The sequence below is a fragment of the Mesocricetus auratus genome, unplaced genomic scaffold (assembly GCF_017639785.1).
Source record: "Mesocricetus auratus isolate SY011 unplaced genomic scaffold, BCM_Maur_2.0 Super-Scaffold_100003, whole genome shotgun sequence".
Lineage (NCBI taxonomy): Eukaryota > Metazoa > Chordata > Mammalia > Rodentia > Cricetidae > Mesocricetus > Mesocricetus auratus.
The window spans coordinates 116,248,948-116,276,907 of record NW_024429188.1 but is presented as its reverse complement, the minus strand read 5'-3'; the positions used below and the strand labels follow the sequence as shown (position 1 = coordinate 116,276,907).

Below are 27,960 nucleotides of genomic sequence, written 5' to 3'. Positions count from 1 at the left end.
TGTTTATTAAGCAAAGATGTATCTTATTTTGTGAAGATATTAATTTCTCACAATTGAATATCTATTTAACATATGTTATCTAACATAGCAGGGCTATAGGGTTACAGAAGAAAGGTGGGAACAAATTAAGATTAAGGCCCCAGAATTTGGGGAAAAGACATGGTGGAATGGCCTTTTCTATATTGCAAACTGCTGAGGCATTTTTTATTTTGTCAAAAAAATCTCCTGAAATTCTGCCCATTGAAATCAGCTTGCCACACGAAATATTGTGGGACATAAAAGGGCTAGTGAATACTTGTTATCACACCCAAAGTTGGATGTGACAGTTTGCTTATGCAGCATCATTTCCAATAAACTGACTATGCTTAAAAATAACCACAAATTCAATTTTTGAGTAGAGAAAAAATAATCCACCCTCCCTCTCCCGCAAAGGGACTCTGCCCACTTTATATGTCCCTTTCCCACACAGACCATGGTGGTCTGTCTTCTGCTTCATCTTCCCCTCATGGATGAGGATTGATGTCCTCTTCAATCACAAAATAACCAGAATTTGCTTGACCAGGAGGCACAAAATGTGGCCCATCTTCTCTTAGGTAGTCAGAAGAAGCAAACTGGAAAAAAAGAGGGGGAGGGTGGTAAAGTAAAATATTTTGTTAGAGTTCTTTGACCCATTTTGTGGTGATAGGAGAATCTCTTTATTTCAAACTAAGGAGCAACTTACACACACCTTTGCAGTAGGGTCTTACAGGGTGCTAGCAGGAGAGAACTGGGAAAGATGTGAGGCCTGTCCCATTCTTTCAGCCAGCTGCCTCTTGGATTATCCACAGTCCCAAGAACTAACAATTTCTGTTTAAGCTACAGCATGTGTCTGGGCCTTCACTTTTCTATGGCCAGACCTAGTCAAGGCCACCTGTAGCCTTGGACTTGCATTTCCCCATTCACAGAGTATAAGAAGAGGTGTCAGCTCCCACTAGGGAGTGGAGGAGGACAAGTACAAAGGCAGTGTTACAAAGATGTCAGTTGTAGGACTCTTTTTTGAATATATTTTGAAGTATTACTGGACCCAGTAAGTGGAACCAAATGTGGTGAATGAGAAAAAAGATGGAATAGGTGTTGGGCTTCAATCTGAGCAGACAGTTGAAGATCAGGGCATTCATAACCAGAAATCAGAGCTGAGTCAGAATAGTGTGGCCTTGTGGTAAAGCCCTTGATGCTCCTACTCTACATCTCTTCCAATGATAAAGCTATCCGAAACTCTACGTTCACTGGCCTGGTCTATCAGATCAACTTGATGACAACTAGACTATTGGAGCCCCATTCAAGATCATCATTGTCTTGGTAATAGGCAAGAAAATGGGTAATATTGGAGTCTACTTTGCTAATAGGCCCATTAGACCATTTGCTCATTTTGATCTCAATTTAAAAAGTTCCTCATAAGGATCCAATTTCTGGTGGCACTGATGGTTCAGTTGGTCATTTAGCTGTTTAGAATTTCTAAACATATAGCATGTCTAATAATTCTTTTCATTACTGTTTTTGTTTATGGTAGACCATGTTCTACAATGAAAATACTTTTGTATATGTTGTTAATTTGTCAAATTAAATGTTTCTGCTCCTCATAGGGTAGCTGAGACTTTATATGAAGTCCTAAGTTGTTGTCCTTTGGATCACTGTTTATACTGCAAGCTCAGTCCCTACAGATGGTCCCCAAGTGTGTCTGCCATGCCTAACATAAGGCACCTTATAGGTGAATGCTAAACACACTCAGCAAAAGGGAACTTCAGGGATTTTCTTCAATATAGTGAGACATACCCAAGGTAGGTCCTAGACAGTACTGTAGGATTATAAAATCTGTAATTCCAAGGCTGGGCGTTGGTGGCGCACGCCTTTAATCCCAGCACTCGGGAGGCAGGGGCAGGTGGATCTCTGTGAGTTTGAGGTCAACCTGGTCTACAGATCGAGTTCCAGGACAGGCTCCAAAACAATACAGAGAAACCCTGTCTCAAAAAAACTAAAAAAAATCTGTAATTCCAGAAAGGAATCTAAACTCAGCAATGAGTTTGACATTAAAAATGAGGTGTGTCGTTCGAGGCTGGGCTGGACTGACAGCCTCCAAAACAATACAGAGAAACCGTGTCTTGTAAAACAAAAAAAATGAGATCTGTCTCACTTTCATTCGGTAATCTACACTGGAGAATACTGTAAGTTAGGTTGTATTTAAGAACTATATGTGCAGCTCAGTTATACAAGGATCCCGGTAGACAATGATGTTACTCGGCAGTGAATTCTGCCATCATATGTATAATAACTTCCTTCAAATTGATGATGCTTTCAAGTCTGAATTTCAAACAAAGAGCATATTCCTAGCGGTTTTCCTCTCATGAAGAACAGGCCCAGAATTCCTCCTGATCCAAAAGTAAAAACAAAAAAAACCTCAAACAAACAACAAAACAAAACAAAACTATAAGATATATCTACCATGTTGCTTCTCTTTGGCTGTAAAGCCAAGGCTTGTTGACGCTTACTAAATGATGATGCTCTGCAATGAGGTTCATGACATTATTCCATAGCTGCATGAAACTTTCTGAGGTCCCCTGGTCAGGTATGTTTGAATCAAGACTTTTAGATGATTAGGGATCACTTACATGTGACCTTGCAGATGGGTGAGGTGACAATGTTGCCAATGACTGGTATGTCACTGTCAGTGGGGGATTTGTTGCTGCCAGTGGTGGATGTGTTGCTGCTACTGGTTGATATGGAATTGGTGTTGTCGACGGGACATGCAGCATTGGAAGAGTATGATCAACATGATTATCCCAAAATCTGTAAGAGAAGAAATTTAGAACAGTGACATAGATCAAAGAATCAAAGAATGATGGCTCATGAGAAATTCTCCTGGTCTTCATTGGGTGCACATTCGTTTTTAGTGAAAGAACTTGCCAAGGTAAAATGAACACAGATGCTGAGATACATTACAGTCAAGTCATTTGTTTCACCTAATTTCTTTTGTGTTAAATAGTTCCACCATTAATGTGCTCTTTGTGGCCTTCTAAATTCCATTCCATTTGGCTAAAAATGGCTACCCCAGGTGGCTGAGTAATGCCTGCAAGGCACATTTCCTAGCATCAAGTCCAGGGCTTTTTAAACAAGCAAAGGCTTGGGCAATTCAGAGAATGATATGGATTGCAAAGCCTCACTAAAGATCCTGAATCTGTACTTTAATCCTTCTTAAGGTAGGCTCTGATGATGAGAAGCATCACAAAACATGGTACTGGCCCACTTCACATGACAGAGTCAACATATGTAAGGTTAGATGGAAAGTCGCAAATTTTTTGAGATACTGCTTCAGTAAGGCAGCGTTCATTTAAAAGTAGTTAAATAATGTCATTTAAAAGTCATTATTATTGGTCTAGAATGCATGCATGCCTTCATGCTGCATGATCCATGTTCAGCCTTTATATGCTGTTGCCTCTTCACAGCATGTAACAATCATCTCCATCTACTTCCCTGGTTTTCATGGTTAGTGGTTTCATTCCTGAGAAGTTGAAGAATGAACATGAAATTCAGAATTACCCAGCTGTGGTCACTAAAAGCATCTTTACAAACACCCTGTGCTGAGAATCTGGACTTGAGCACTGAAGCCAAATGATTTCAAGGTTTATATATGAAATCTCTAGTTTTTAGGCTGTTTTATCTAATCCTTCTGGAAGAACCTCCATTTCAACAACAAATACTGAGATAGGCACTATATAGGCAGGAACAGGGAGAAGAGCAGTGGCCTCCAACCTTTTCCCAGTCCATCCATCGCTTACCTATGTGTCTCATTTTGTGGATACTCAGAGTTATCACTTCCAAAGAAATTAATGGAAACTGGTCCCAGGTCATTAATAACAGCCATCACCTGCACACAAACAACAAAGTTATTGTAAAAAGATACAGGTATGCCACAATCCGCTTATTGACATCTTAGGCTTTGGCTGTTCCTGTACCTGATCTTGTGGCTGAAATACCTGATTTTCTTGCCCTTGCTCCATTTGTGCTGTTGGCTGTTCATATGGTAAGTTGTGAAACATCTCAGTACATTGAGCCAACTCATATTCACATTGTTCTCGTTCCCTTTCCTGCAGGTATTGATGCATAAAAACAAACATAAAAATACCTTGATGCCTGAAAAAGCACCCCCAGAAATGAACAACATTCAAATGAACCCCAAAATAATGGAAGTCCAGTGTCTGTGCATACTGAGCTATGGGGACTACTGACTGCTTTGGTAACACACTAATCACAGACATGCCACTGGCTCACAGACATATGAGAGAATCTAGAACACCTGCAGAAGCATGTGTATGTCATTGAGTCTGTAATCAGGTCTACTTAGCACAGATATTTTAAATTCTCTGGGGCAATTCATCTACAGTCTATGGGGTAGGCTGAGCCAAGTAAACCAAGCCAATCAAATTTCTTATGTAAATAGAATCACCTTTCAGTTATAAAAGTAAAATGGACTTTTCATACCTCTTCTTCAATGTCTCTGTAAGAAGGTAGTTCCTCCTCAAACGACCTGTTTGTACTCAAATCATAGATTTGTGTCCTCACTTGTGGGTCATAGAGTGGGGCAAACCTTTCCCTCAAAAGTGGACACTGCAAGTCAAGTGTTCTTCTTGGCTGTGTTTGTAAGGACACAAAAATACAAAAGTATTGCTGCTAGGTCATGCCTTTTCTTACTGCACAAAACACATTGAACATGGACAAGAATTGTTTACCCAAGCCCATAGAAAAATTCCAAAGTTTAGAAGCCACACTGGCCCTTGCTAAGACCTGGCTGGGCTCTCCTCAGCTCCTGTACACAGCCAGATTGCAGAACTGTTACTGATTATTTCAGGAATTTAAAACCATATCTACACTGAGAGTTTAATTGTGCATTAATTAAAAAAAGAGTGGGGATGTAGCTCAGTCGGTAGAGCATATAGTTCACATATATGAGGTCCCAGGTTCGAGCCCCAGCATCTTCAAGGTATCACTTTTGCAGGGCGTTGGTGGCACACTCCTTTAATCCCAGCACTCTGGAGGCAGAGGCAGGCAGATTTCTGTGAGTTCGAGGCCAGCCTGCTCTACAGGGCAAGTTCCAGGACAGCCTCCAAAACAATACAGAGAAACCCTGTCTTGAAAAACCAATAAATGAATAAATAGATTAAATAATTAAATAGACGAATAAATAAATAAATAAAAGAAGAAAAAACCCACGACATTTTAGTATAAGGACATTTTTAAGGGACAAATATATTCACATAGGTTTCCTAAATCTCTCAAAGAAATTTCGTGGTACTCCAGAAATCCCTATAAGGCAAGAAGGCCTTTCCAAAAATGAAGACACCAAGGCTCACGAACTTGCCATTGTTATATTGCTGAGGCTAAATTGAAACACCTGTCTATTAGCTTTTAGTGTTAATAGTGAAGACTGCTTTGGACATTGCAGATGGAGAATCTTGATTTGGGTCTGTAATAGGTACATGCAATTCCACATAACCAATACAAAGCTCATCCTATATATTTACAAATGCTGTCTAATATAAAATTGATTATCCAAATCCAAAAGGGAACAATTAATTTTGAAAGACTTTCAAATGTACCTCAACTACATAACAGGCTGGCAAATCTTTGCGTACCATAGGTTCCACCACTGCCTCTGGACGCACAGGCTGTACTACTGGGCTTGGACACTTTGGGGCTGTCTCAACTGTCTTTTGATGTTCTTGTCCTTGGTCCACGATGGTTTCTGAAATCTTAGGGCCTTTTTGGTATTCAATATCATCTATTATGTAGCAATCTTCATCTGAAGAAGAACCAGGAGTTTCATCAATAACGTGTTCCTTGGTATTGGAGCCCTTCTCCTCTTCCAAGAATTTCTTCACATTCTCATGGCTGAATTCTCTATGTTCTGAGGAGGTCTGTTCTTCCTCGCTGTCACTCAGAAGAAATTCTGAACCTACTTCAAATTCTATGTCCACAGGCTCTAGCATGTTCTTTGGATCTACCATATAGGCTAAGGAAAAAAGCAAAGAGGAGAGCGTGAGTGTAACAGTAAAGTGTGCCAGCTTTATATAACAGGACAGTATGGTTTAATTTCATGTTTAAGAAGATGTGCCAGGTACTAGGAATCATTCAGAGAACAGTATTTTTAAAGCCATTCATATCTTAAAATAAAGGACAAATAATGTCTGACATTCTCTCTGTCCAAGTTTATACTAGTGCTAAAATCCAGCCCAGCTATTAGTAACCTTTCATGGCAACATTTTTTGGGCTCTACTTTGGGATATTTGGTGTCCTCCAAATAATAAAGCTGAAATAAGTTACAGATCACTATGTAAGTGTTGAAATACACCTTTGCTTTAATAGCTGAGTAAAGAAGCAACATGGAAGAAAATAACAAAGAATTATTACATCATTTTGAAAATACATTTGACATACTTCCTATAGACCTTGCAGTCTCACAGTCAGGAATTTACCTAAGCATACTAAAAGTTTCACACAAAACTTCTGGGAAAATGTTTGTAATAGTATTATTCATAGTCATCAAAACCTTGAAAGCAACCCAGAGTCCCTTCTGCTGATGGACAGATTAAGATCCTGTAGTGTATTCATAAAGTGCAATAAAATGGATCATTGTTTCCTTCTGTGACATGTAAAGTTGTTAACTGTACATTTCTAAATGAAATAAGCCAGATAGAAAAGGCTTCACATTAGGAAGAAGCATGAAACCCAATGGTGTTTTGAGTATGTGATGTGCAGCACTAAGGGGATCAGAACAAAGTGGCTAGAATTTCTTTCTTTTGCTCATTTTCTCTGTAATGTTCTTTCAACTCAATTATTTTATTTTTTTGTGACAGGGTCTCATGAATCCCAAAGTGGCCTTGAACTCACTGTTTAGCCAAGTATGGCCTTGAATTCCTGATCCTTCTGGTTCTACCTTCTGAGTACTGAATTGAAATGTTTCTCTAAGCCTGAATTTACTCAAAAATTAAATAAATTATAAAATATAAACATCAGGATCAGGCAGAGTGACCCACTAGGCACTTCCCAACTTCTCTGTACAGCTTCAGGATGCAAACCTCACCATAATGCTAGGGACACAAGCAAACTGTTCTTCAAGCATTATATTAGTTTTGGATTCTCCATTTTAGTCATTTTGGAAAATTCTAGTTTCTTGATAGTTTCAGTGGTCAGAATTTTGACTAAAGTCTTCTATTATGAAACACTTCCTAGTCACTTTTGCACTGTAATAGTATATTTGCAATTTTCTGGTTCCAAATGAAAAAATCAAATAAATATTAGTAAGCTAGCGAAAGGGACCCAGAAGCTGCTCAATTTCAAAGTTTGTTGCTAGATATTTGGATGTTCTCTTTCAACTGGAAAGGACAGCTGTGAGAGCTTAGAAGGATTTGTCCACAGTTAGTTTAACAGTAATGAATATAATTCCACAGAACAAACCTACAACGTAAACATAAATCCAGATAAGTTGGTAAAACATCTCTCTCTCTCTCTCTCTCTCTCTCTCTCTCTCTCTCTCTCTCTCTCTCTCTCTCTCTCTCACACACACACACACACACACACACACCCTTGTGCTGTTTCAAAACATCGTTTGGAATAGAGCTCTGAAACTTACAGAAATAATGGATGTGTTGTTACTAAAAATTTAAAAACTATTTAAACATTGAAACTACATCTGGAACTGAGAAAAAAGAACAAAATAAAAGATTAACCACAATACATGAAAATCCCAGAATATAAATCTCTGTAATAAGATACACATGGTAAAAGGATACCTGTCATTTTCTCAAGTGTTGCAGTTTTTATACAATTGTGTAATTAGGACTTTGTTACCAAAATGCATAAAAGGAACAGCAGTATTTTTGAGGGATTAACTCATTTCACCTCCACTTCCATTAAAATTTTCTGGCAAAACACATGCCTGTAATTCAGTCATTCTAGCACTCAGAAGTGGAGGGAAAAGTATTGCTGTGACTTCTAGAACAGGGTAAATTATACATCAAGACTCTGTCCCAAAACATCAACAAAACCCACAGAAATATGTTGCTGCAGTAAAATAGACTGTGTGTACATAAATGATAAACTGTTATTTCTTCAAAGACAGGTCTACCACAATGTTTGCAGTATTAAAATCAAAAGCAAGAGAATAATACTAATTAAACAGGAAGGAGGACATTTCTAGCTGGGAATTCTAAAATGCATAAGAGTCCCAATTGCTTGAATCTGTAAGAAGATACTTATTTTATTGCTCTGAAATCGCCATCTCAAAAAATTTACAGAAAATGAGCAAAGTTGGACTTGACACCTACAATTTCATACCATTATAAACCGGACACTATATTTTAAGCCTTGCAACCACCTTGAAGGTCATCTCATTTATTTAGTCCACATTCAAATAGCTGGGTGTACCTACGTGATGATAATGCTGCTGATGTTGCAAAATCTGTGGACGAATTGCTTGTGGTTGTGCTCTTGTTTGAATTTATACTTATATTTGAGCATATACTTGATTGAGACTGTGTCCTGGGCAGACCTAATTCAAGTGGAATTTTCTGAATGGCTGGTCGAACATCTATAATCTCAACCTGAATTTCCAAAAGAAGAGAACACATTTCACTAATCAGACAGAATAAGACACAAACAAATGGAAACACAGGCAGAGCCTCAGACTTCAAACATAATTTCAAACATGCTTCAATCAATTGAAGAGCCAAGACAAGATCTTCACATATATCCTTAAAAATAATTGTTGTAAGGTTCCTAGCTTCAAAAACTGTGGGGCTGTAGACACTGATGGGATTTCCCCCAGTTCCTGCACATGCAGAGTATGCTTCCTGCAAGTGAAAGCCAAATGTGAGATGATTAATGTTTTAGGCTGATAAAATGGGATGGTATCAGTAAGAGTATTTTGGCTGTAGAAAAGGAAACCATTGCTGTCAGTTTCCCTAAGGTTGCTTATGTTTTAGTCAAATGCTGCTTTAAACCATTTATGGATGCTCAACTTGGGATCAGGCTACTTACCAAGAAACTAGTCTTAAATAGAAAGTTATCTAAGGTTAAAATAGAATTTAATGGGACTGGAGAAATAGCTCAATGCTCAAGCACACTGCTTGCTCTTCCACAGGACCTGAGTTTAATTTCCACCAACTACATGGCAGCTCATGACCATGTGGCAAATGGACATTTTTACTCTTTGTGGCAGCCCAGCACTGCAAGAGCAAGCAGAGAAGCTTGTTGTTCAGCATTGCAAGGGTATATAAAATAGCCTAACATCAGCTTAGAAATATTAAAATTGAAAATTAAAAATACTGTTTCTACAGATAATTTGTGTGTGTATGTGTATACCCATGCATACCTGTGGGTGTTTGTGCACATATGAACATGCATTTGGAAGCTACATGACAACCATAGGAGTCTAGTTTCTCACACTGTTGAAGTTAATCTGGCTGGACAATAAACCCCAGAACTCTGCCTGCGCTTGCCTCTTCAGCACTGGGATTATAAGTCCACAACACCATGCTGTTATGTATACCATGTTGAGGTGTGTTCTGGGGATAATTTCAAGACATTGTCTTTGCAACGCAAGCACTTTATGGAATAAGCTATCTTCTCAGAATCTAGTGGTCACCATTTTGGTCATCTTCAAAAGTAAAAAACTCATGCCAGACATTGCTTAATAAGGTAGGAATTTGCATATTTTATTCTCAATGAGTGGTATAGTTAGTTCTATTTCCTTAACAACCTGATCAGCTTTGAATAGCACATGGACCACTCTTCATATGAAATGTGTTCATCAGGCAAATTCTGTACATCTCTGCCTAAATACTTAGTTTAGTTTCATGGTGGTGGTTTGCTTGGTTGGGTAGGGTTGGCTTAAGATATAGATCTATGACAATTTTTCTTTTAGAAACTTGTTTCTTGGATCATCTCACCTTCAGGAAACAAGCATAACCTGACTGATTAAGTATTCTGTGATCTGTACTACTTAATACAATATTGGAAATATGGCAATCTTCTCATTACTTAGAAAGATATTCTGTTGACCTGATATTCAACTGCCATTCATCTTGCTTGGTGTCATTTTGCTTAAAGTTCAATTTGAGTTTTGTGCCCCCCTCTGTCTTCTATATCTCCATTTAGTCTTCTATATTATTTCCTCTGTTTTGTACTTTTCTGAACAAAATGCTAGGTTCACCATAAGTTCTTCAGAGGTGGAAGCTTTAAGTCTGTTGTGCTTGGGTAGAGTACGCTAAGTCAGTGGCTAACTCTAGTCTGGGTGTATGCTATTTACATACAAGTCCCTTCCTTTACAAAAGCATGTGTTAGTTTTTGTTTCATATGTATGAATGTGGTGGGTTCATAATATCACCTAGGCTACATGCAGCATGGAATGGCAAGGAAGGAGGGACAACTTCACTGAGTTCCGTTGGGAAATGTCTGTTCTTCTATACCTCTCTTCTTCAAGTTTTATTGTAATATTGTATTGGAGTTCAGTTTCAGACCAAGAAGAAGGCCAGGTTTTATATTTGCATTAATGTTTATCCCTAATTGACTCACTCCAGTAAAAAAGTGAAGAATGGAGAATGAATGATAATAATGAAATACCTTAGGGAAAGGATAGGAACAAGCAAAATTAATTAGGGATAATACACTGCCCATAATGGTATGTGTAATACTGTCTGAAGTTTCCTCATAGAGTCTAGTGCAGCAAACAGCAATATGCCTGTGAATGACACTGGGTGCCCTGCTTTATTACTAACTTATTCCTTTGAGTACAAACTTCTTGCTGAATATAATCTAGGGCTGGCACTCAGCAAGTTCCAACAGTTTTCTTTGTCTCCACCCTCTACAGTAGTGGTTCTCAAACTGTGGGTCACAACATTTTGGCAAGCCTCTATCTCCAAAAAATTTACATTATGATTCATAACTAGAAAAATTACAGTTATGAATAGCAATGAAAATAATTTTATGGTTGCAGGTCACCATAACATTGAGGAACTGTATTAAAGGGTAGCATCATTAGGAAGGTAAAGATCCACTGCTCTACAGAGTGAGGGTTACAAGTGTGAGAAGTTACACCCAGATTTTTATGTAGGTGTTGGGGACTTGCATTTGGGTGTTAATGGTCACACGGGAAGCTCAATTAACCATTGAGCATTTTCCCATACATTGATAAAGTTTTTTGAGATAAAATATAACTTATTAGGCCAGGATATCCTGGAACTCACTATGTATCTCAAGCTGGTCTGAAATTTGCAGCCATCTTCCTACCTCAGAGCCCTGAGTTCTAGCATTACATGCATATAAGCCAAGAAGCCCGACTTTCAAGCTCTATTTATGAAATACAAAAATAAACACTTTTAATAACTTCTGGAAAGGAACTTGGCTTGATTGTTTTCTAACTTATCAAAGGGACTATTCTAAGCATGGTCATTACTTACGATAAGAAAAAAAAAAGCATACTGTAGGATGCTGCCATGCTCACAATACAGTCACTGAAATGAAAGTCTTTCTGTTGGCAACACACATTACATCAATAATAACATCACAGGGATAAAGGCCCAGGGTTCTACTCAATGGCTGTCAATTTACTTACTTCGGGAGATGATTCACGATGTTCCATATTCACATTTTCAGCCTGGCAATTTCTTTCAGTTTCACTCCCCCTGCGTCGTTTTACACACCTTAATAAAGCCATAAAGATATCATTATTAAAATGTGTTGTGTACTGGCGAGGAAGCTTCCTCTCTGCTGGCTAGCATTCACAGTAATGGAAGGAGTTACATAGGCTGATGGAGGAAAAATGGAGGAAAAAGTCATCAAAGGTCTTACCAGCTGTGAACACTGTGATCAATATTAATGACTGTCATAGAAAGATATGTCCATGTCTGCAATAGTGGCATGAATGTTATGGGAATAACCAACAAATTTCTCACTGGATTGAAGGCCACACCACAGGAGGAAAACACATGTCTAATACTTTAAATCTAACCAAGGACACAAGGCCAGGGAGCTCACCAGCCCCAGGGGTGAATCTACTTGCCATTATTTTGCTAAATGAACATAGTATTAAACTGCTTTCTAAATTCATATTGTTATGCCCATGGATTAGTGCATGTCTAAGAACTTATCAAAGAAGTTTCTTTGTGCAGTATTCAGTGGTTAACATAGGAACTCACAACTGGTCAAATTGCAGAGAATAAGTGTTACTGAAGTGTTAGATCTACATTGTACATCTATATGACCCCCTGGCACCCAAGGTTTGGGTACTGTTGCAGAAGTTAGGGCAAGAAGACTGTAGGAGCCAGAGATCAAGAGGAAAACTGTCATCTTGACCATGACAGGATCACTGCACTCATGAATTCATGGTGGTGGTGTGGCCTGTGTGAAACCTACACAAGATCAGGCCAGTCAACATTGTAGAGTGGAGTGGGGAAGGGCTTATAAACATCTATTTCTAACTTGAGCTGTTGAGAGTTGGTGGCTTTTGGAGAAGGGATTATCAGTTTTATTTAAGGGTATGACCATTGGTAGACTGAACAAGTTTTAATAGACAGCCCCAAATCCATGAGTATGTAGCCAGCACAAAACAGAGTCAGTAGAATATATAAAACAAAAGAAGCCATGAAGTTGGGAGGGGGAGGGGGAGAAGGTGACTATAACAAGAAAAATAAAACTCAGTGACAGATATTGGAGTTCAAGCTGAAAGATCAGAGAAGCAAAGCAACCAAGCCAGTATCTCTTACCTCTACCCAGGCTGAAGCATTCCTGCCCTCACTGTGGCTGGAGACTAATTGCTTGAATGTGGCTGGAGACCAAAACGCCCCCAATTGAATATCTGTTCCTATTTTACATACCTCAAATGCTGGAAATAAAGGCATGTGATCCCAGGTGCTAAGCTCACCTTTGTGTGAACTTTTTCTCTTTTAAACTGGATCAAGTTCATGTAGCTCAGTGTGGCCTTGAGTCCTGAGATTAAAGGTGTGTGTCACCATTGCCTGCCTCTATGACTTGTGGCTAGCTTTGCATTTTGAACCCTCAGGCAAGTTTTAATAAATCATAAACAATATATCACCACAAGTGAGGGAATGAATCTAGGAAATGTTAGGAAGAGAAGTTGGGGTGAATATTGCCTAAATATATTGTGTGAAATTCTCAAAAAATAGTAAGAATATTAAATTAAAATCTATTTTATGTGGGTTAAACCAGCCCAGTCTTAACTCCTTTACCCATCAGTTCTCTCTTTCTAACACTGGATTCCAGGAGTTCAGTTCAGTGTTTAGCTGTGGGTGTCTGCATCTGCTTCCTTCAGTCTCTGGATGGAGTTTCTGTTTCCACACAGAACTCCTGAAATCCAGTGTAAGAAAGGGAGAAGTGGTGGGCAAAGGAGTCAAGACTGGGTTGGTTTAACCCACGGAAACAGTTGATCTGAACAAGGGGGAGCTCTTGGACCCCATATTGATGGCTGTATGGAAAGCATGGGACTGACCCAGATCCCCTGAAGGTGGGTATCAGTGAGGAGGCCTAGGTAATCTATGGGGCCTTGGGTAGTATTTATTCCTGTCGTACAAATAGACTTTGAGTGTCAATCCCACAATGAGGGATGCTCTCTCAGCCTGGACTCTTGTGGGAGGGCCTAGGCTCTGCCCTGGATGAAATGACAGACTCTGGAGATCCCCAATGGAGGTACTCACCCTCCCTGGGGATCGGACTTGAGGTTGGGTGGGAGACTGGAGGGCCTGGTGGGGAGGGCAGGGGAGGAGGGAAGGAGAGAGAGCTTGGAATGGCATATGAAACAAGCTTGTTTCTAACTTAAATTAAATAATGAAGAGGAAAAAAAGAACAGATAAAAATAATAAAAGATTTCATGTAAGAAAAAAATCTATTTTATATAATGGTAGATTGTATGTAAACGTCATAATGTAAACCCCCTATTTTGTATGCCTAATTTTAAAATGTACCGTGTCTTAGGATTAAAGGTGTGATTCGGTGGAAGAGTACTTAGCCAACAAGTGTAAAATCCTGGTTAATCCTAACATTGTAAACCACATGAACACAAAAAGCAGGATTGTATTTGAGAGACCAAACAACAGAAAAATCCCTTTACTCTAAAATATGAGAGGCTGGAGTGTGTTAATAAATGAGGCTTTAAAAAACATTAAAACAAAAAATGAAATAACCTAACAGTAAATATGATAAATGATACCTGGGAAATTCTACATGCATTCAGAGGAGATAAAATAAGAAAAAATCGAGTTAATGAGTCATTGCATCCATTTGCATATATGATTTGGACATGAAATGTTTAATATTTACTCTTCCTGGTTTGATTTTCAGGGTGAAAAAAATTAAACATAAAAAATACTTGAATAAAATTCTAAGAAACAAACATACATACACATATATGTATTATGTACATATATACACACATACATGTTGATTTTCTTTTGGATGCAGGATCTCATGTATCCCAAACTAGCCTTAAACTCAGTATGTTACCAAAGGAGACCTCAAAATTCTCATCTGGTGGCTGGAGGGATGACTCAGCAGCTACTCTTCCAGAGGACCCAGGTTCAATTCCCAGCACAGACATGGCAGCTCACAACTGTCTGTAACTCCAGTTCTAGCATATCTCAAACCCCTTCTGGCCTCCATGGGCCCTGTATACCTGTGGTGTGCAGACATACATGCAGGCAAAATATACAGACACATAATTTTTAAAAACTGATCTGCCTGCCACCACCTCTCAAGTTTGATATTATAGGCATGTGATATTAACTACTCTAGATTTATGCTTCCTTCATTCCCAGCCCCAGGGAAAAAAAGCTTTCATACAATTTGCATTTCATACAATTCAATTAAAGCTATTAATTCAATGATCATACAGTGGTTGGAGTAATTTTACTCCCTTGAGGTTTTTAGTCCTTTAAGCATTTATTTTTGTGCTGGTGACTGACCTCAGGGCTTTGCATTTGCTGGTCAAAACACTAGGAGAAATATCCAACCCCAAGTGAGTTTAACATTTCATATCTTGGGAAAAGACTATATACTGTTCTAGCAATCATTCCTCTTTGTCCCCATCCACCCGCAATACCTGGCCAGAGGCAAATACTAATCCACTTTCAGTCTCTGTAGTGTTCCTCGTTGTGAATTTATAGATGAGCGAATCCAAAAGTCTGTCTTTGCAGGCTTTCGGGGCTTTGAGAGCTTCTAGTTGCAAACCCAACAGACAACTGTACTAGACCCAGACTCCGTTCCCTCATTGTAAACCAATCATTGAAGACTGAAAACTTCCGGTCATCCCTGAATTTTTCTTAACCTTGTGTCTTGACTGCAGAACATTGTTACTTTTTATCAATCTGTTCCCAACTGTGAATTTTTTCAAGGTAGCAAGCAGCCTGCCGCCTGTGGCCCCCCAACTACTTCAGGCGTTAATCTTTCACCTTACATTTATTTGGCTTGGCAGAACTCTCTTAAAGGATAAGATTAAACTTTTCTTGAGACCTTAAGGGAACTTTTTGCCTTCAAATTGTCTTTGCAGGCTGTACACAGTGGTACATGTCTTTAATCCCAGCAGTTGGGAGGCAGAGGCAGGAGAATCTCTGTGACTTCAAGGCCAGCATGGTTTACAGAGTGAATTCTGGGACAGCTAGTATAACTCTGAGTTATTGATTCTCCTTACTCCATATTCCAAATGCTACCATGTCTACTTTCAATATTCCTATTTTTTAAATTTTTATTTGTGTGTGTGTGTGTGTGTGTGTGTGTGTGTGTGTGTGTGTGTGTGTGCATTCATGTATGTCATTTGTGTGAAAGACTGAGTAAAACTTTCAGGAATCAGGCCTCTCTTTCCATCATGTGGGTTTCAAGAATTGGGCTCACATCCTCAAATGTATATTGTATTTTTTATGTCATTTTTCTAGGACCATTATTGGACCAATCTAGAAAATAATGCAACATACACTGGTTACATGACTACTTACTTACATTAAAATACACAGATATGGAAGCTGGCATACACAAACATACACACAAATAGATGATAGATAGATAGACAAGAAAATATGCACTTTTCAAGATAAAATATTTTAAAAATAAAAATAAGAAGGCAATCATGTGTATTCTGTTGGAAAACAATAAATTATATTAAATGATAAGGTAGGTTCAGACCAACAAATTGGTCATTGTAAATTCATTAAAATCCTTAGATGATCTTTCTATTGCTTGGGTTTTATTTAGCAAAAAAAGGTTTCAGCTCTGCATTACTTACAGCCATGCTACATCTTACCTGCGGTGCTCTATAAAACTGTCATCATCTGATTCAACAACTATAACTGGAGGTTTAATGTCAACGGGATGTTCCTGAAGAAAAATTAGCATATTGGTTTCCATTGTTGTCATCATCATTTTGGCATGCCAAACCTACAGCCTTGTACAGAGTAGAGCTACACCCTTTCCCAGCCCCATAATTGGCACTTAAATGTATCTGTATGCTAAAAAATTACTTGTCATTTATAACATACATTACATATTCAAGTAACAACTGATCCATGTGTCAGTGTGAGGAAGACACTGGGTTTACAGGTATGAAAACAAGGTATATACATAAAATGGTTTAGCTTAACACTGGTAGATCCAGAAGAATTTCACTTTGACTCAAGTTCTCTGCTCACTATTTTATACCACTACCTGTCTGTTCTCTTTAGATTTGTTTTCCAAAGTATCCACCAAGTAAATCTTGGGGATAAGTCTGAATTCTCATGTCAGATAATAGACTTCAGGTCCCAGGTGGTTAGTACAAAGGAAGAATGAATGAGGCTATCAACTTCCTTCAGATTTTCCCTCTATATCACTCTCCTTACTGTCTTCAATACATAGAAGGGGTTTATTTTACAGTTGAATGTCATAATGGTCTAATATGCCAGCACAATAGGAACATGGTCCACAGGCTAAACAGCACCTCATCTGGGCCATTAACACTGCCCAGTCTACAATGCTCTAGTCTTGCCTGTATCTGCTGATAGTGCTTCCATTAATCCCAAATCCTGGACTAAAATCAATCCAGAACTATTATCCACACCTGGTTAACTTCATTCTTGTTTCTTTATGATTCATGATCCATCTATATAGCATCCTGGTGATGTCAGATCATACTACCCCTCTGTTTGCCAGTGCACTTAGTACAAATCCCATATGCATTACTACAGATAGTGAAGTTCTGTACAATATCTCTTGCCTGCCTCCACTATACCCCAACTTCTTTCCCTTATTTGAAGCACATAACCAATTTTGTTCCTTCAAACTCTCCAAACTAGGGTCAAGGCACTCTCTGCCAAGACTACCTTCGTTATCATCCTTTGGGTCCTGTACTCCAAACACAAATCACCAGAAAGAAATACCCTACCGCCTCTCACCCTTATGACATTTGCCATCAATACTTTGTTTATTGTCTGCCTCTATGTATTCACCCACACGTACCATAATATCTGGGATATGAGAAGTATCCCATGTTATTCAAAGAATAAACTAAAGGAATTTAAATCTACCACTTGGATTCTATATTATAGCTTTCCCTTTGAGAGGTGAACAGTCTTTACAATCAACTATCTAAGGTGGAAAAAGAGAGCAGCTGTTTACATGGAATTCACTCCCTAACAGAAATATACAATTTGTTCTTTCTTTACTGAATTTGCGCACTGATGTCAAGAGGATGAAAGTGAAAATGATGTGCCCTTTGTAGAGGGAGAAATATACAGCATACTCACCGATTTGGCCATTGTACGAAGAACTGAAATGGTCCCCACGAGATAGTACTGTTGCTCCCATAACAACTTTGTAGTTGATGACCAAATGTTTCTGCTATTAGGACCATAGTTTCCAAAAAATACAAATGACTCTAAGGGAGGTAGACACAATGGTAATTAAATTAAAAGATAGACTGTATAAGCAAGGAGACACACACTGCCACATTATAATGCTATTTACCATCCCATTGGCATTTTTCAAGATTCTGGACCATGAGATTTTCTTTGTTTTCCTTCCATTCCACTCCAGCTCCCCAGATGGTTAGCACCAAAATTTGAGGCACTCATACTGAAAATCAAATGCGAATTTGTGCTTATGTCAATCTGCTGCCCTATGGATTGTTGTGGTAGTTTCTAAAAGAAATATGGTGTGTGTGTGTGTAATTATACATAATATACATGAATCTGTCTAAGTGGGATTTTTTTGGTTTTTCAAGACAGGGTTTCTGTGTATTGCTTTGGAGCCTGTCCTGGAACTCACTTTGTAGACCAGGCTAGCCTCAAACTCACAGAGATCCACCTGCCCCTGCCTCCCGAGTGCTGGGATTAAAGGCATGCACCACCAATGCCTGGCTGTCTAAGTATTTTAAAGAGATATTTCACCTTTAAATTCCAAGAAACATGAGAAATATTTGGGTACCTGAATGTTATGAGAAACATTTGGGTACCTGAAGCACCAAGTGTATCTTACCTCTGATTACCTCAGATGTTTTATGGCTTTGAAGCAGTTAATTTTAATTATGTATGTTGATTTATCCGCTTACACTTCCTTAAATCTCAAAAATTATACACCAGGCTCCATAGCACACAGGACATAAATGTGGAAACAGCATAATTTTTATCTATTGAAAATTTTGGAGAGATGACAAACTTCTTTCCCTAGGTCACTATACAGAACTTTAGGGTCTATATTTTACATATTTGCCCTTTATAGGATGTTAGAATTCTAGACCTCAGTTAATCCAATCTGAGGTGTGATTTACAAGCTACAAAATGCATTTGTAGCTTTGAGTATTCATGGAGTTCTCTTTAAGTTTGACAGTGCATTAAACTTTTTTGATTATGTTTTAAAGTTCATTTTGTTTTGTAAGAGGAGACAGCCATCCTTTAGCAATGTAATCTACAATGTTTCTATATGACTCTGCCTTATAAATTTCACGATTTTTAATGTCTAATAAGTGTAGGAAGAAATTGTGAGTGTAAGGGTATAAGAGATTTTTGTAAATATCAATAATATAAGAACATGTATGCTAGAAATCATGAATACATCATTCCTGAACATTATTTAAAGATCATGGGCTGGGTTGCTTACCATCATAAGAATCCTGCAGGTACAAGATGAATTTCACATACTCATATTTGTCCCTTCCTTCTTGCATGCGTCTGTAACCATATCTTCCCTGGGAATCCTGGCCTACATTTCCTCTTCTTACATAACAGCAAAATTCAGTAAGATTTCCAACTAAAGAGAGCAAGAAACAAAGTTATATAGTCAGATGGATGATTTCAGACAATAAAATTATTCCTTAGTCAAAGCAACATTTTTGATTTGGAAGGGTTTTTCCAGAGTGAGCCCTGGCTGTTATGAAACAGACTCTGTAGAGCAGGCTGGCCTTAAACTCACTGAGATCCAACTGTCTCTGCCTCCCAACTGCTGGGATTAAAGGTGTGCACCACCACACCTGGCTTGAGACAACATTTTAAAGGACACAATTTTCTTTCCATGAATGGTGGTACTCACAGGGTTATCATATGTAGAGTAAGGAACTAGCTAGAATATAATATATAAGTGTCTATATAACACTACAGCAATTAGAGAAATACTACTATAATTAGGGTATAGGGTAAAGAAAAGCACAGGGTTGGGGAATGATTTTTCAATAAATTATTTTTATTGATTCTTTAATAATTTCATATATGCATGTGATATATTTCTATCACGTTCATATCTCACTCCTCTAAGCTCCTCCCAGATCCAATTCCCCACTCAGTCCTTTCCAATTTTGTGTCCAAAAACCCCCATACAATTCCAATTTGTGCTACCTTTATACTTCTGAATGTGAAGCATTCACTAGAAAAGCGGTTCCTAACCTGTGGGTCGTAACTCCTTTGGGGGACAAATGACTGTTTCACAGGAATCACATAAGACCATTGGAAAACAAAAGTATTTACATTATAATCCATAACAGCAGCAAAATCGGAGTTACAAAGTCACAACAAAAACAATTTTACTGTTGGGGTCAGCATGACATGAGTAATTATTAAAGAGTCATAGCATTAAGAAGGTTGGGAACCACTGCACTAGATCATGGGCAGCCTGCCAGAGACCACATCCTTGAAGAAAACCCACTTCCCGCCACCAGCATCCATCAAGTGTCACTAGTACTTAAGCTGAGGGTGAGCACCTATGAGAATTTTTTGAATGTTAGAAACATAGTGTTTGATGTTATAAGCTAGAAACTAAAATGAATATATGATCATCAGCTACAATGACTACTTTTTTCAAAAAATACTAAGGGGTAAGAAAGCAAGAAATTATTCATTGAGTGTTACTTGTCACTCAACACCTGGAAATTAAATTAAAACAAAAAAAACCATGTATACATACCAAACTGTGCCAAAGGAAGATCAAGAATAATCTTCTGAGATATTTTTTCTTTTTCTTCATTGAGAAGAATATTTAATAAAGACGTCCCCATAATATCTTCCTGGAGAGAGGAAGAGAGAGCAGAGTTTGCTTTCTATATGAATATGATTAGTCAGTTCTGCCTCCTCATCACGAGTGAATTTAGCTTTCCCCTTGCCCATTTATCCCTTTAGGTCCTGTGCTTCAGCCAGTTTTCATTACCCCAAACAATTACCCAAGCTGCAATCCATTCTGGACACAGTTTTCCTATACATTATCTCCCACAAGCAGTTGAAGTCTTCCCTAGCCATCTTAGAGACCACCGGCTCTGTAATCATCACCATGTGTTCTTTCCCTCTGTGCTACATGCCTGGAAAAATCTCAGCTCTTCATCCATAGTGTTGTGTTGGATCTTGATCCAACCAACTGAATGTGGATGGGAAACCCCCACATTGTCTTCCTTTGACATCTTCGATGTGAATCCTTTCTCTTTTGTACCTTCCTCACAATTTCAAGTCCCAAGCCCTCTATGTATTTTAATCTAACCTTGTTTATTTTGATTGGGAATGCTCAATTCCCAATACCAAAAAGAAATACTTATTTTTCAACAAAAAGTTTTCATTGGCTGATTTATAAAATACAATTCAAATCCCCAAACTAGTTTATATCTGATTAACCTGAACTTTCGTTGATTTTCCCATCCAACAAATGATTAAACAATCACCTCACAAACAGACATTGTCTAAATATTTACACATAGTGCAGCTCCATTATTCCCTACAAGATGAAAAATTATTCTCCATTTTATTCGTGTTTATTGTTCTTTTAATTACACCACAAGGGCCTCAAACCCAACTTCCACCTATCATACAAAATGTGCTACAGAAATGTTCTTACTTATAGATATTATATATGAAGTGATTAATGTTTTTACAGGGAGTAAACATTACCAAAGATGAACATTACATGAATTATAATTTCCATGAGTGTAAGTAGGAATACAGTATGTCACATATGTATAAAATGTGCTAATGAGCTAGAAAAAGATTCATACTTGTAATCTCAGGACTCAAGACACTAAGGCAAATAGAATGCCCTGAGTCTAAGAACAACCTGGGCTACATAGGGAGTTTCAGGGCAGCCTGAACTGTAGAATACTATTTTATCTTGCTGAGAAAGAAAAAAGAAGGAAAGAAAGAAAGAAAGAAAGAAAGAAAGAAAGAAAGGAAGGAAGGAAGGAAGGAACAGCTATAATGAAATCCATTAATTTTGTATGTTTACTTTTTAAAGGATTTTTTAAACTTGCAGAAAATTCAAAATATCAAACTGATATGCAAAAAATATGATGTGAAATATAAAACAAAAAGACATGTCGCTCTTTCATTGGTAGAAGAAATGGGGATATCGTCATAAAAGTAATTCAGAGAGCTTGAAATTAGCTCAGTAAGAGTAAGCTCACCTAGCATGAACAAGGTCCTGCTTTCAATTGCCAATAACACACACACACACACACACACACACACACACACACACACACACACACACACACACATGAAGGGCTTGAAGCATGGAAAATAATAAAGTTTATCAGGTATCCCGGAGTTATGTTGGAAGTAGATTAGAAACTATTTCACGGCAAACTCAGATATTCTTCACCTTTTTTCTAATGAAATGAAATTCAGTATCAGCTGAGATTAGTTACTTTTTCCTACTTTATGAGGATTTCTTATTCTGAGAATGCTAGCTATGATATTATTCTCATTGTTTTATATAGTTTGCTCAGAGGTTTCATACTCTTTATCATCTATGGTAAACCACACATATATGGGTGTGGTCACAGGTGTGTACATGAGTGTGTGGGATTTGGAACTTGTGGGTTATCGGTATCTCATGTAAGTGACTTCTCACCAAATAAAATTGACCTATAGTATCCTAGTCCTGTGTATCTTAATCTGTACATCCACAAATGACAAGCATTTGTTACTTTTGTATAGGACCTGAATTCAGTTCCCAACACTGACATAGCATCTCACAAGTGTCTATCATTCTGGTTCTTAGGGATCCAATGCCCTCTTCTGACCTCCACAGTCACCAGGTTTGTACATGGTGCACAGACATACATGCAGACAAATTGTTGGTGCACATAAACTAAAAAGTATAAGATTAAAAACAATTAAATAAGAAATAAGATACAGAAAAATTAGACCTACAATAAATGCCATAACCTAAATGAATAAATCATGACTTTCACTTGTTGTTCAGTCAGAATGTAACAGGCCCTATACCACATTCATCTTGGTGAGAGCTGCCTTCCCTTAAAGTAGGAACTTAGAGGCTAGCTACTGATTCCAAAGCAACTGCTATATCAAAAAGTGCATGCTTGACTTGTGTGGAGATGCAGGCCTCCCTAAAAGATGAGGTATGAGCTAGGATGTGGTGGCACACGCCTTTAATCCCAGCACTCGGGTGGAGGCAGGTGGATCTCTGTGAGTATAAGGTCAGCCTGGTCTACAGGCCCGAAAGCTACACAGAGAAACCCTGTCTCAAAAAACAAACAAAAAAAGTAAAAAAAAACCCTGAGGTATGTGACTCATCAGTTCCAGGCAAAGTAAAACAAAACCAGTCTTCTTAAAAAAAACTCAAGAAAAATCGAAATTGTATTTTCTTACCTCAAATCCTGAAACTAGAATTTATTTTTATTGACTTAACACTGAAACCAGTGGAGAAGATGATGAAATGGGCATAGTTAGACACCAGTGAGTTATATGAAGCTAAAAAGAAATAACCTATTAACAGCAAACCAGAATGACCCTTTCCCCCAAAAGCTGGAAGAACTTACTGGACGATGGCCAAGAAGAGGTGACACATTCTGCGATATAAAAACAACTGTCCCTTCTATGTTCAGTACAATTGAAATGTTTTCAAATGACTAATAAAGAGAATAATAACATAATTATATAGAGCAACAATAATAAAACGATAGGTTTATTTATAAGTATATAAATTATAACAGAATTCTGAAAATGTATTTTATTTCTTACATATCAAAAAGTAAGCACATATTTAATAAAAATCTATTATTCTGCCTCCTACACAGAATCTCCTTAACCTTAAGCACGAGATATTTACCAAATGATGTGTAATTTAGACAAACAAATTTCAGAGTACACCCTATTAGTACTAAACTCTCCAACACAAGCTAGGAAGATTCATTACTGTGTGTTGATTGTCACACTTCAAGCATATTTAATTTTTAAATGCTAAGCATTTAAGGGCACTTTTATTTGTGCTTAGTCTAATTATCTACTTGTAAATATGGTTACTGACATCACTTTTCTGTATAGTGGATTTGGTATGCAGACAAATACTTCCTTGTAAGGAACATTTAAATGATTTTTTAATCTATAAAACTGTTTTCAGACTTGATTCTACAAATTTCATTAGGGGTGCTTACAGGAGCATAGTTGACAGATTCTATATATGTTTTTGAGTAGATTTCCAGTGGTTACAGCCAGAAGAAAATGTCTCTAATTCCCTTAGCAAACATTAACTGCCTAGAAATCCTTAGGAGGATCTGAGGACTCATGAGCCACTCTCCCTTAGCTGCTATTAACTATTAATTCTCAGAGAGGAGTGTGGTCTCATGAAATTCTCCTCCTCCAAACTATGATAGTAGAAGAGGAGAGTAGCCAAGAGGAGAAAAGGGATCAGTGAGAAGTGGAAGGGACAAGAGAGGGCAATGGGATGCATATTAGATCAAAATACATTATGTAAGTGTATGGCAATGTCACAGTGAAACTCATTGTTACATGAAATTAATATGTGATAAAATAAAAATAAGAAACTTGCTTTCAATAGCAGGACCAAGTTCATAGTAAAGTAAGGGAGACAATATACCACAGATGACTATGAATGTAGGCACTAGGACCTAAGGAATGTTAGAACCTTGGGAAAGTTGTCCATCACAGATGACTTAGAGCTTGGGAATAAAGTAAAGGTGTATTAATAGATAGCACAAGGCGTCAGAAACCATGATGTGAAGCCTCGTTTCCCAGAAGGTGGCATAAAGAGCATGTGAAATGCCAAAAGATTATTTAAAGGAGATATGGATATGTGTGTGCCTGCCTCAGCTTCAATTCTAAGAAGAGGATGACAAATAAAGCTGGCCTTCCTTAGGAAATACTAATCAGATGTCCACAATAACTTAAATTTAGAGTGCAATCCAGACACTGCTTGTGTGGTCTTCAACAACTCCAATTTAATATTTAGTTCAAAGCAGTCCTTAGCACTGGTCTGCAATAAAATGATTATTTTAAGGAACTGGCTCACAGAATTCATGTAGACAGACAGTTACAAATAAAGGACCTTATGGTAAAAACAAAGTAACAAACATTGGGAAGGGCAATCTATTATAAATGAAGGATGCATGGAAACTGTAAAATGCACAATGAGAGTATAAAGAAAACATTGTGATTTTCAGAAATGAAAAGTGTGCTTAATATGGGAACACAGATAACAAAGGTTTTGAAAATTTGAATGAGCCAGAGACTCAAAACTGATAAGAGATGTGAAACATAATCAAAATGTCTTCCAATGACACTATGATAAAAATATCAATTCAGGGGTTGAGACTATAGTTCAATGGCAGAATATTTCTATATTGTGTGTGAGGCCCTGGGTTCCATCTTCAACATAAAGGAAAAAGAAAACATCAGTGTAAATGTTGTATTGCATGGTAAAACGCAACTGAAGAGTTTGGGCATGTGGTTATATTGCTAGAGTGCTTGCCAGATATACAAGGTCCTGGTACCAAAGCCCAGTAGCAGAAATCAAAGCAAATATAAATGGAAAGGAACTAAAACTGAAGACAAGCCTCTGACTACAAGTTTTGAGAAGACTGTGAAGGAATTTGAACCCCTGTATATTGACACTGAGAGCTTAAAATGAAGAAGTTATGAAAAACTAAATGACCAGTCTTCAAAATATTAGAGGACACCATAGACTCTAGTGGTTCTGGTTCTGGGCATATACAAAAGTGTTGAAAGCAGAGCTTCAAATAGCTGTTTCATCCATGTTCTCAGTAGCATTATTTACAATGACCAAAAAGTGGAAGCAATCTGCTATGGTTTGGATGTGGCCAGTCCTCCTAGAACTCTTGTACTGGAAGCTTGATTCTCATTTTACAATATGAGAGATGGTAGGGTCTTGAAAAGGAGAGACATAGTGTGAGGTCACTAGGGATGCTGCATTCATTAGTAATGAATTTAGTTGTTATGGGACTATGGTTAATTCCTTACAGGTGTTTGTTACAGAAGAAGAAGAATGATTCCTCCTCATTTTCTGGCGTTCTCTTAAAGTATGATTGTTGCCTCTCATATGCTACCTCCACTGTGAAGCCAGTTCCATCATGAATCCATCTCACAAGTAATGCAATCAAGGGGTCATCAAAAAAGAACACAGAGTTTTGAACTTGCAGCTAAAAAGACTCATTTCTTAGAATGCAGCTATGCTCACCACTATACCACCAATGCCATTCCAAGCTTCTTGTCTTTATATAGTATCCCAACTCAACTGTTTGATTTAGCCACAGAGGATTCACAAATATTCCAAGCAACTGACAGATAAAAGCTTCTGCAAGATATAGTATAACGTGTAAGCGACTATTATTTTGCCTTCAGAGAGAATTCTGTCACAAGATACAACATGAATGGACCACATAAATATTTTAGTGAGTGAAATAAGCTGCTCAGGGAAAGAAGAATGCAAGCTTCTATTTTATGTTATAAATAAATGTCTAAAATGATCAAATTTGCAGAGAGACAGAATGGAGGTGAAGAGCAAAACATAAAGATACAACAAAGATATTTTTAAAAAGAAAGTAAAAAGTCAATTCTTTGAAAAGAACAATACTGGTAATAAACCTCTGATAAAGTGAATTTCACGGTGAAAAGCACTAACTTTTTAAAAAATATATTCATTTGTATGTGTGAGTGTTCATATATATGTCTGTGCACCATGTGTGTGTTGTTCCTATAGAGACCAGAAGATGGTATTAGATTCCCTACAACTAGAATTATAGACAATTGTGAGCTGTCATGTGGGTGCTAGAAATTGAGCTCAGATCTTCTGCAAGAATAACCAGTGCTCTTAATGGATGATCTATCTCTCCAGGTCAACAAACAATCTTAAGAGCAAAAAGTAGATATCATTACAGAAGCTTCAGTCATAACAATACGACTAGATGTCATTATCATAAATTTTATGGCATTAAGATTGAAAGTAATGGGATAGACAAATTCTTAGGAAATTATAGTTTACCAAAGATGACTCATGAAAAGTAGAAAATTCGAATCATACCATAATCATTAAAAACCTGAATCATTAGTTTCAAATAGTATCTTAATACCTGCTGTAGTATGAAACTGGTTTGAGTGTACCATTACCCAAAGGTTTGTGCGAGAGGAGATACTTGTAGTATATAACTAACAGTTCCGAGAATCATTATGTGTTAGTCAAAACTGTTATGTTACTTTTATTGGTATCAGGGTATTGAATTCAGAATTCTACATAAGTTAGGCAAGTGTGGTGACTGAACTACATCCCAAGTCTCAACTGAAATTAAAAGAAAATCTCCACTTTTTTCATGAGTCAAAATAATGCATGGAAGTTATTAACAGCTGACAGAAGTTAAAAAGTGTTAGAGGAGGGAATTATTCCAGTTTCACAGCACACACCATTATGTTCAAGTATGCACTTGGTTTGATAAAGCTATTGACATATTTCAAATGATACATCTTGAGGCCTCTTAACAACATAAATTTCAGTATATGATCCCTAAACCAAATTTTCTTTTTTAATAAAAGTGCCTGAAAGGATACAAGATACCCCCCATGTGACTTAGGTTTTAATCTAAGAATATATATTGTTATAGCACGTGTTATATTATTTAAAAACATACGCTTTTCCAGTTATGCTTTGAAAAGTGCTGTAGTGCATCTTGCATTGTATGTGATCTACATGTAAAGTAAGCACCCTTACCTGAATAACTGTCTTATGAAATTCTTCATAGGTATTGAAGACAGGAACTTTTTTTCGTTCAAAATAGGTTCTCACATTTAATACTCCTTTTCAGAAAAGAAATGAGAGGTGTTGCGTTAAGATAATGAGCAACTGATATTATATTCCTCAAACTTATAATTTAGAAATATTTTATTAAATTATGATGTGGAGGTCAGAGACAACATTTAGGCGTCAGTTCTCTCCTTCCACCTTTATGTGGGTTCTGAGGATTGAACTCAAGTCCTCCAGCTTTCATGCCATGTTCATGAGCTGTCTTGCCAGACTAAAGTTATAATTAACATCATAGAAAAGACTCCAACTGTAGAGTACCAATTCTTATAAACAAAGAAATGATGGAATTGAAAATCACCTAACTTATAGGTTCCCTTTTGGTTCTGTCAAAACTCAGGACCCATAATGTGC

General features: G+C 37.6%; 1 protein-coding gene across 1 annotated transcript; it reads right to left on the bottom strand.

The window, feature by feature from the left end:
- Nucleotides 1-27,597, bottom strand: Pasd1 (PAS domain containing repressor 1). Its single transcript, XM_040743922.1, has 14 exons — nt 27,517-27,597; nt 23,318-23,407; nt 20,461-20,560; nt 19,165-19,314; nt 17,814-17,944; nt 16,337-16,410; nt 11,645-11,732; nt 8,462-8,633; nt 5,631-6,043; nt 4,516-4,665; nt 3,990-4,121; nt 3,813-3,901; nt 2,646-2,823; nt 1-611 (listed from the first exon to the last, which is right to left on the bottom strand). The coding sequence occupies exons 3-14, from the start codon at nt 20,549-20,551 to the stop codon at nt 504-506; spliced, it is 1,776 nt and encodes a 591-aa protein (XP_040599856.1). The 5' UTR covers nt 20,552-20,560; nt 23,318-23,407; nt 27,517-27,597; the 3' UTR covers nt 1-503.
- Between the last annotated feature and the right edge of the window lie 363 nt (nt 27,598-27,960).

Bases quoted from the DNA above. Each gene is read 5' to 3' on its own strand.
- Pasd1 (XM_040743922.1), bottom strand. From the start codon at position 20,551: ATGGGGACGTCTTTATTAAATATTCTTCTCAATGAAGAAAAAGAAAAA. The intron at 3,902-3,989 runs GTACAGGAACAG...GTTTGTGTGCAG, and splicing joins TATTTCAGCCACAAGATCAG to GTGATGGCTGTTATTAATGA. The intron at 612-2,645 runs GTAAGTGATCCC...CTTTTTTTCCAG, and splicing joins ACCCATCTGCAAGGTCACAT to TTTGCTTCTTCTGACTACCT.